The 10,000-nt window shown below is 56.4% G+C and overlaps 1 protein-coding gene across 1 annotated transcript; it reads right to left on the bottom strand.

Moving 5' to 3' along the window:
- Window positions 1–3,116: 3,116 nt before the first annotated feature.
- On the bottom strand, window positions 3,117–8,711 carry LRP10 (LDL receptor related protein 10). Its single transcript, XM_080807609.1, is given in 8 exon segments — window positions 3,117–4,246; window positions 4,375–4,504; window positions 4,828–5,845; window positions 5,960–6,150; window positions 7,002–7,137; window positions 7,677–7,721; window positions 8,131–8,254; window positions 8,256–8,711. Coding segments are annotated over 8 exon segments (2,259 nt in total). The 5' UTR covers window positions 8,283–8,711; the 3' UTR covers window positions 3,117–3,658.
- Between the last annotated feature and the right edge of the window lie 1,289 nt (window positions 8,712–10,000).

The following is a 10,000-nucleotide window of genomic DNA, read 5'->3' as shown; positions in this document are numbered from 1 at the left end:
TTAATATGGGCAGGACAGAAAAGGGAGGTTGAGCTAAGCCCTCTGGAAGTTCCGGATCCCCAGTGCCAGCCCTGCTCTCTGTGTTCTCTGGGGCACCACCAGACCTCCGGGCCTGCACAACGTTCTCTGCCCCTTTGTTAGAAGCCAGGATTGGCTCTGCTGCTCCTTTTCTGCCTGGGTCCATTTCCCTTCAGGCTGCAGCTCTTCTCTTTCCTTCCTGAGAGGGCAGGCACCCACACAGACCTGACAGCTCCCTGGCTCCTCACCCTGTGTTTGTTGCCAGGTGCTGTGCTAAGCTCCCTCCTGAGTTCTCTCCTTTCATCCCCATGACCTGAAGGCTCAGAGTGGTAGGTGGCTGGCCTGTCCCCAGATGGATTGTGCAGCTGGGAAATGGGGACACCAGGATTCCCACCCTGATTTTTCCAATACCAAAGACTGTTTTTCATCTCTTAAGTTGCCTTGTCTTAAATATTCCAGTTGTCTCCTTTTATTGGGAATGGTCTGTATGGTAATCTTTGGAAGACTCCTCCAGCGGAAGAGACGTAGAGTGATCTTGGACTGATGTGCAGTGATCACTTATCTGGACGTGAACTACAGGGCGACGTTCGGGGTCTTGGGGGAGCCAAAAGGACTCCTGAGAATTACCATACTTTTGCACCTTTCTCAGTGGATAGACTCTCCAGTCCTCAGTCACAGCCCACTTGTTTTTCCTTACTCGCAGTTTCAGAATGTCCCTGTGTATCCCCGTACTCAACATTTAGAGTAGCAAGGGGCCCTTCGTAGCCTGGTGACAAGGGAAGCAACACTCCAAAAAACTTTGAAAGCAGGCAGAAACATTTAAAAAGTGGTCGGAGGGCATTTGGCAAAAAGGGAAACCGCTTCCCTGACACCGTGACAGCCTCTGAAAGCAGCGTTATGGAGAGGCCACTGGTTTCTCTGAGGGATCCTCAGTGCTCCACAAATGAATAGCCTATTGCAGAAATGCTGAAGAGCAGTATGCTTAGAATGATTTCCTTCCAAAATGAGTTTTAAAAGTTTCACATTGTAAAAGGGTGAGCTTTGTGTATCTGGAAAATTCACTTAGGTGGTTGGATTCATTTCTAGGGTATGAGATGAGAGTGAGTCAGGGTATCGCAGACCCCAGCAGGACTCAGCCAGCTTTGGGTCCTAGGAGCAGGCTGGCTTTCACCTTGAACCACCATCTCTCTTGTCCCACTAGTAAGAGATTGCGCACTGGCCCTGTCCTGGCTTCCTCAGGAGTGGAAGGTCCTGTGGAATAGTAGGGCAAAGGTAGAGATTTGGAACTGAACCAATCCAGGTTTCACTCTGCATCTCTGCAGAGGCTGGGTTCATCTCCTATCTCCTCCGAGAATGCTCCTGAACCTGTGAACTGGGTTGACGATGCTCGTGGCACAGCCTTGTTATGAGGGTTCACAACACATGAGAAAGGATCTGGCACTCTGCAGGTTACCCAGCTGTCTGGTGCTCCCACAACCTCTGGCAGTATAGCTGCAGGTCCCTCTCCCCTTGAAGCCAGGCCTGGAGCTTGGTTCGAGTAGATTCTCAAAGACTAAATTCTGGTCTGTGCTGTTATCTTAGAGTCCCAGGCTGATCTCCATCTCGTGAGAAAGCCTCCCTCCCCCACAGGCAGAGCCTTGGTGAGAGTCCCACACCCTGACACTGAGCACTTTGGATGGCGGTGTTTCAGTCCTGATAGGATGTGAGGTGGTCCCATTTCTTTTTCCTTAGGCCATGGTGCAAGTAAACTTGGGTGACTGCTCCCCAAGGCCCCACCTCTCCTGAGTGGACCCTCTTAGTTTCCCCATGCTGCCTGCACAAGGCTGATCCCCTCTCCACTGACCTGGTGTTCCACTCCCATCTTCTAGAGCATACACCCAGCACCTAGAGAAACTTCTTTGAGGCTCAGGAATCCAGACACACAGCCCTTCCCAGTGAACTCTACCCTCAGGTCTTCCCCCTCTGGCTTTCTAAAGCATTTCATCCTGAGGAGCATTCTTTTACCTTAAGTCTTTCTCCATATTCAAGTTACAAATACTACCAGGAGGTAAAAGGTCTGGAGCAGGACAAGGGATGAAGCTATGGCCTGAAGGTTTTTTCGGAAGGCTATGAAGAGAGGAGCAAGGGAGAGGCACAGACTGTTGATGGGGAGGTGTGGGAGGGAAATCAGCACTCCCTGCTTCTCTGGGCCAGACACTGGGGGAACCCAGGGACTGTGAGCACTCAGGAAGTCCCAAAGGGGGAAGAGTCAGCAAGGATAGGGATCTCTGAAGGCCCTTCCCCAGTCTCCGGAGAGTGGAGTGAAAGGATTCTGGCTCTTTCCCAAATCAAGATCCCATGATCCTGTGACTGTATCACATTCACCCTCTGCCACTCCTCTAGGCTCTTGCTCCCTGGGAGGAGGAAATATGTGTTTGGGGCTGGGTTGTGAGGATGCTGACAGGCTGTGATCAAGGCCCCTCCACCAGGGGATGGGGAGAGGCCAGGCCTGCCAGGAAGGGTAAGGGCGAGCCTGAGGGAATTCTGCTTCTGTGGGGGAATGCCTCCTTTCCACTCTTGGGGCACCATGCCCACCTTTGGATTTGGTCAAAGTGATGCCAGCATCTTCACACCCCAAATGATTATGATTTTTCCCTCAATTTATGTCTCACCTAGGACAGACTGTAACTGCTTGGTGGGTGGGGTGCAGAGTGGAGGCCAGGAGTCGTGGCTCCTGTCTTCCACTAGGGACATTCTGCTTCTGTGATCTGTGCTCTAGGAGAACTCCATAAACGGGAACCTTCCCAGCTACATGGCTCAGCTGGCTCACCAGACTTCTGGCCTGGCGGTGAGTAAAGAGGCTTGGTGCTTACCCGTGGTGTCACTCACTGTAAGAGCTGAGCCCCAGGGGTGGGTGGGGGCGGTGGAGAGAGTTGGTCCCTAAGGTTCTGGGAACTTTCTTACCCTCAGAGTGGTATAAAAACCAAGGGTATGTGGTTTGAAAGTGAGTAGAAAGAGGGCGGGAGTGGGAGGGCAGACCAGAGGCCTTCGTAGGGAAGAGCACAAGGAGGCAAACAATAAGCTGAGACAAGTAGAGATAGGGCTGTGGCCATAGCTCATTTACAAAAATTGGAAATTTCTTGTTCTTTTATTTTCAAACTTGACTTGCTGGGCAATGACCTAGCTATGGGACAAAAGCATTTTTTTGTGCTCTTTTTATGAGCCAGGCCTGGTAGGAAGGATTATAGTTGGCAAAGCCCCAGGCTCTGCCCAAATCCTTCCCCTGAGGGCTGGAGGTCTCCAGCCAGTTGATATTCTGGTGCTTAAAGGCCACTTTTGGGTAAGGGTTTGGTAAGGATGGAGTGTCCAGGCCTATGACCCTTTAAGAAATTTACTTTTTAAAAATAGCCACATGGGTGGTGGTGGTATGGGGAGACAGTGGCGGTAAAGACTGCGGTCTTGGGCATATGCAGAGGGAGCTCTGTGGGAGCCCTTTCCCTGCCTGAGGGATACCTAATTTTACAGCAGCTACACAGGGTCAACAGGAGGCTCACCAAGGCCCCTCAGACGGAGGGTCAGGGAAGTAGGGGAAGGGAAGCTGAGCTGCCCTCTAAAGGGTTGTCGTCATGGTGACCAGAGCCCCTATGGGCGCTGGGTCACCTCAGGCAAGCAGTGGCTCATCCTCCGCTTCGACCACCCAGACCCCCGGCTCAGCCAGCGGCAACAGAAGCACATCATCCTCGTCCTCCAGAGAAAGGACTGTGGTGTGGGGTTCAGGTGGGGTCCGAGGTGGTCCTGGGGGCCGAAGGCTGGGCAGGAGGCGGCCTCTCAGGGCCTGCACCACTCCAGACAACAGTGACGGCTCTAGGGGCATGGAAGGCAGTGGTCCTGGGGCCTCGGAGACAGTAGTGGGGGCCGGAGACGCGCTGGTAGGTGGAAGGGGAGCCTTGACAGGCAGTGGGGGTGCCTGTTCCCCATCCTGCCCACCCACTGCCCCACCCTCACGGGCAGGACCTGTGTTGCCATCCGGAGATTCAAGGGGAGCAGAAGAAGGTGTGACCTGCGATCTGGTCTCAGGGCTCCGGGCCGGGGGGTTGGCTCGAGGAAGCAGGCCCCAGCGGCGGAGCCGGCGCACCAGCCTGCGCACAGAGCGGCCCCGCTGGCGGCGGCGGGCACCTGAGGCACCCCCTGGAGTCATGTCCTGCCGCAAGATCTGCAGCAGGGAGCGCAGATTGCCGAGCACTGAGTTCTGCAAGGAGAGGAGGCAGATGCCAGGGTCAGTTGTGGGGAGGGCCACAAGCCTAAAGAAGGATGGTACGGTGGCGGGGCCCTGGGAGACTTGGAAGCAGGAGGGATGAGGGCTGGGAGGTCACTTACATCGTTAGGGTTCTCTGTAGGGAAGTCCTCTACAGGTGGGATGGCGCCCTGGGCAATCAGCTGCCCGTAGGAGGGTGGTGCCTGCTGCTGCACGATCTCAGCCTCCATCCGGGACAGTGGGGCAAAGATGCTGGAAGGAATGAGGGCTATTCATTCACAGGTGGTGCCAGCCAGAGCAGCCTGTCTGAGCCCGGATGCATCTCTTCCCTCCGTACCCAGGCCAGGACAGCTGAGCTAGGCCCTGGTTTTCCCAGAAGTCCTCTAAGGTTCCCCTCCTTCCTTGAGATTGCTTTCAGCATCAAGACCTGTCCTCAGAGGAGCACCCTGTCCCCCAGCTGGACAACTCCAGGAGCCAACCCATAAGCAGGTCCCCAGAACATGTCCACGGTGCAGGCACCGTCAGTCTCGCCCTGGGTCCCCCACTCCCCGACGGCTGGCTGCACCCTTACTGACCTGTACTCCTGCGTGCGAATGGCATAGAGCTTGCAGGTGCAGCCAAGGGCGATGACAAGCAGCAGGCCGCATACCAGGCTGCCAATGACGGCGGCTGTGATGACCTTGCGAGGTAGGGCATAGGAGCAGTCCCACTCGTCGCTGCCGTCGGCGCAGTCTGGCTGTCCGTCGCACACCCAGGTCTCATACACACACTTCTCATCCCGGCAGCGGAAGTTGCCAGGCTGGCAGTGCCGGCAGCGTCTCTCGTCTGCTCCATCGGCGCAGAAGGTCTGGTAGTTGCAGCGGTCGGCAGGCAGGTAGCAGGCGGTGGCCCCAGGGGTGCCGGGCGCCCCGCAGGGGAAGTGTCCGGGTGGGCAGCTGGGGCAGTTTTCCTCGTCTGTGCCATCAGCACAGTCCCAGGAGCCGTCACAGCGCTGCGCCTCACTGTAGCAGCGCTCCCCCAGGCCCTCGCTGGCCCCCAAGCTGGTGCCCAAGCCACAGGGTCGATCCCAGGGCAGGCAGTAGCCCCGCACGTGGTAGGTGGCATTGAAGCCCCGGCCATTGCTCCAGGCAACTGTGTGGTAGGCCACAATGGCCTGGCCGGACAGCGTCTCCACAGTGACAGCCTTGCCGTTGCTGAAGTGGGTGAGGCTGCGCAGCAGCCTAGAGGTCTTGGGAGGCCCAGGGCCATCATACACGTGTACTGCATCTCCGTAGCCCAGGTCCAGAGCTGTGAAGCGCACTGCCAGCCGCCGACCGTCATGGGGGTCCAGCAGCCAGAGGCAGGACTGGGGGTGGAAGATGGAGGCCAGGTGTGTGTAGCCCGGGGAAGAGAAGACCCCATAAAAGTCTTCCAAGGTGTGATTGCAGGGTGGGGTGGGGACAGGGGCCGGGGTCAGGTCAGGGAAGGGGTCTGAGCTGCAGCCTGCCTCATCAGAGCCATCGCCACAGGCATCAATGCTGTCGCAGCGGTGGGCCAAGGGCACGCAGCGGTGGTTCAGGCACTGGAACTCTTCAGGCAGACACATCAGCCAATCTGCAGGAGGCATGGAGAAGGTGTGAAATAGGGGCACCGGTGGCGTCCTCCCCTCCTCCCTGGGGCTTCTACTACCTGTTCTTCTAGTTCCAGAGACCTCCCTGTCTGGCGTACCTTGGCTGTAGGAGAGCAGGAAGCCCTGGCCCAGGGGTGCTCTGGCCCCGGCATAGCTGTAGGTGATGGAGACGTTGCCACCAGGAAGCTGCAGGGGGCTGGCTGGTGCCTCACACAGGGAGATCTGTGACTGGAGAGGGGAGCGCAGAACCAAGCGTTCTGAGCCACAGGCAAGGTGCAGTTTTTGGAACCTACAGGAGTGGAGGAGAGCGGGTGGGACAGGAGATTTTTTTTTTTTTTTCATTTTTAAGATTTTAAGTAACCTCCACACCCAATGTGGGGCTCGAACTCACAACCCAGAGATCAAGAGTCCCATGCTCCACCCACCGAGCCAGCCAGGCACCCCAGGGATGGGAGATATTCTTGACTACCGCTAGCTTCTTCCACTCCCGGTGCTGTCAGGTCCCTTCTACCCCAAGAAGCACATGCCCCTGCTTATCCACAATCCAAATCAAACAGCCAAATGAACTCAGCCAAATTTCTGCAGTTAATGGCAGTAGTCCTAACAGAGGCCAGCGGCAGCATGGCGTTCTGCTTCCTCCATCTCTTCCCAGACAGCTCCCTTTGCCCTTTCTGGGTAAATTCATGAGAGTGACTCTATGAAGCAAATAGCTAGGTACTTAACATGGGCCCCAATCCTATGGCCAAAGTCAGAGGAGACTGGGGAGACCTGTACCGCTTATAAGATATGGGGGGCTGAGGAAGGTTCTATGCTAATTAGGAATAGCTTTTGAAACCTAGGCGAGGATATGCAATGGATTGAAGGACTCCTCAGAGCACCCATATCGGAGCCAAAGGACTGTTTCTAGAGTGCCTGCTGTCCTTCAGAGAGGGCCAGAATCCAAGCTAGATGTTGGCCCCAGCTCGGCTCCAATGCACTGTGTCTGGGCCAGAACTGGCCAGGCTTTTAGGGCAGACTCGGCCAAATCAAATTCTCCTCTTCCACCTGGTGACAGGGAGGGAAACTCCATGGAGAAGTAATTCCTGAAGGCTTTCCCATGGTGAAGGAGGGAGGGTGATAGGGTCTTGCCCTGCTTCTCACCTCACTGTTACGGTCTGCTCCCTGCTCCCCAGGATAAGCCAGGTGCAGTTGGCAGGTGCACTGCGGCTGTCCCGGCCCAGGGGCCTCTGTAAGGTACCCTGCACTTCCAAGAGCACTGCCGGAGGGTCCTCACAGGCTGGAGAGGGAGGAAGGTATAAGGACACTGGTTGAGAGCTGGTTACTGTTATACCCCTACCCGCCCCCCCCCCCAGTTCCCCTTGAGGGCTCTAAGGGCCTGAGCTCTTTAAGGAGCAGAGAAACTCCCCCTCTCCATCCACACACCTACACCCACACTCTAGAATCATAAGGGCCCTCTAGAATCATAGTCTTTAGCGGGCCCCCTTCTTTCCCATAGTCATTAATATCAACACTACAAATGAGCTGAGGTCTGCTTTGTGCCAGCCACTGGCCAGGAGGAAAAGGAAATACTGTCTCTACAATCAGGGAGACTACATTCTGGCTAGGGAGATCAAGTATGGATATTTGGAAAAAAAATAGTATGTAACTACCAGGTGAGAGCTCACACTGGTTCTGTTTCCCCGTTTTTAAAATAAGGATGGATGATCGCCACTCTAAAACTATGGTAGGTGCCAGAGGAATTCAGAGAAGAGAGAATCCTCATGGGTCTTCTTTTATTCCCAAGCCCTTGGGGTCCCAGCCGCATCCTCTACTCACCAGGATTTGGGAAAATGATCCGGTCTGGATGTGCCAGAGCGCCTCCTAGAGGAAGAGCGAGAAAGGGCCGGGGAGTGAATCGCCCCTAGTTTTCTTCACCTGAGCAACTCAAGGAGGAAAGGGAGCCATCTGGGACTTCCGGGTAGTTTAAAGGAAGGGGCAGCGGGGCAGGGGGAGGCCGCGCTGTGTGACCTCGAGGGAAGGTACGGCCGCACGGCCTGCGGGGTGGGAATGGCGATCGAGGGAAGCCCGAGGGAGGATGAGGGCTGAGGGGAGCGGCTGGCAGCTTCTCGGGGGCTGGGGCAGGCAGCGTCGGAGGCGGCGGCAGGGGCTGGGAGACACCGGCAGGCAGGGGAAGTGCGGGGCGGCAGAAGAGAAAGGCAGTGAGCGCCAGGGCTCTGTGACAGCCCTAGGGGCGGGGTGCCGGGTGAGTAGTCTCGTTTCGGTTTCTTACCCAGGAGGAGGAAGAGGAGGGTGGTGGGCAGCATCCTGAGCCGTCCGGAGGTGCAGGAGGAGTCCCGGAGCTTCCGTCGTCTATCCCGTGGGGAGGTAGCGCCGCTCCGGCGGTCCAGACCCCCCGCTGCCGCTTCCCCGAAGGGGCTCCATGGCCCGGACTCCCCCACCGGTGCTCTGGATGCCAGGGCTGGGGGCGGGGAGGGGGCGGCCGTCCGGGAACGGGGCGGTGCCTCTCTCCAACTTCGGAGTTGTTTTCCCCGGCCGCCGCCGCGCTTTCTCCCAAGGCCAGCTCCCGAACCCGGGAATCGGTTCGAGGCCCGGCGCTTGAGCGCGCCCTCTCCGGGAGCCCGCCCGCAGGCCGCGAGCGCCCCTGTCCAGGCCCGGCTGCCACCTGCCGGGGCTCGAAGCCACTTCCTCTTCGGGCCAAACTTTAACGACGGTCAGCCCCCAGGGCCGGCCCGGGCGCGGCACAACTTCTCCTGCGCGTCCAGCCGGCGGGACGCGGCAGGGGATTGCGGGAGGGGGACGGGAGGCTCGGCCCAGCTCCCTGGCCCTTGCCCGGGCGGTACCCCCTGCCAGCCCAGGGGTTGGAGGAGCCGGGGCGGAGGGAGGGGGCGGGTGACGAGCCTGGCCCCACCCCTGCCAATCAACGCGCGCGCCCCGCCCACCCGCTAGCCTTAACCCCTTTCCGGCCCTGCCAGGACTCGTCAGGCCCGCCCTCGGCGAGGCGCTCGGACTCCTCTTTGACCTCTGCTCTGTTCCCGTCCTTTCGGGGTGGCACGTTTGTTACAGGACATGTTGGTCAGAGATCCACTGCTTATTCCGTAACTGTCATGTCTTTCCTTTGGACCCTTAAACTCTCAGTATTTGTTCCAGTGTCTGAGATCCGGCAGCACTTTTTGTCGTGAGCCTCTATTCTAGCAATTACCACACGGTGTTCGAACTATTTGTTTACTCCTCTTTCCCGCCCCCGCCCCGCCCCTTCTCTGGAAGCAGAAACTTCCTGTGGGTTGGGGCCTAGGCTGTTTACCTTTGCACCCACGGGGTTTCCTGCTGAGACACCGTAAGAATTGCCAATAAATGGTAAATAGACGAGTAAAGTTCCTTCGCCGCGTGCCGACTCTGTGACCTTGAGAAAAACACTTAACCTCTCTGTGCTGCTTGACTGTAAAATGGAGTTAATAGTGCGACTCTCTTTTAAGGTTGTCATCAACGCTTAAGGAGGTAATGCAAGTTGAGCATCTAGGAAGTGCTCTGTACCTTGGAACAATTATTATGATTAGTCCCAGAAGATCTTTCTTATTTATGTGGGCTGTTATTACTTCTTATTCCTGTGGTACTGATAGGTAAAATTAGTAAACAGTAACAATAGCAAATAACTTTTTGAGCTTTTTTCACATTTCAGGCACACATCTAAGCACTTTTCAAGAATTTGCTCTTTTTCGGGGCGCCTGGGTAGCTCAGTGGGTTAAAGCCTCTGCCTTCGGCTCTGGTCATGATCCCGGGGTCCTGGGATGGAGCCCCGCATTGGGCTCTCTGCTCAGCAGGGAACCTGCTTCCTCCTTTCTCTGCCTGCCTCTCTGCCCACTTGTGACCTCTGTCTGTCAAATTAAATAAAATATTTAAAAAAAGAGAAAAAGGAATTTGCTCTTTTTTAAAAAATTTATTTGTTAGAGAGTGAGCGAGCACAGGCAGACAGTTGTAGGCAGAGGCAGACGGAGAAGCAGGCTCCCCGCTGAGCAAGGAGCCCGATATAGGACTTGATCCCAGGACTCTGGGATCATGACCTGAGCCGAAGGCAGCCTCCTAACCAACTGAGCCACCCAGGCGTCCTGGAATTTGCTCTTTTAATTCTCCTCAGTCTTTGT

The sequence above is a fragment of the Martes martes genome (assembly GCF_963455335.1).
Source record: "Martes martes genome assembly, chromosome: 7".
Taxonomy (NCBI): domain Eukaryota; kingdom Metazoa; phylum Chordata; class Mammalia; order Carnivora; family Mustelidae; genus Martes; species Martes martes.
This window is presented reverse-complemented; position numbering and strand designations above follow the sequence as displayed.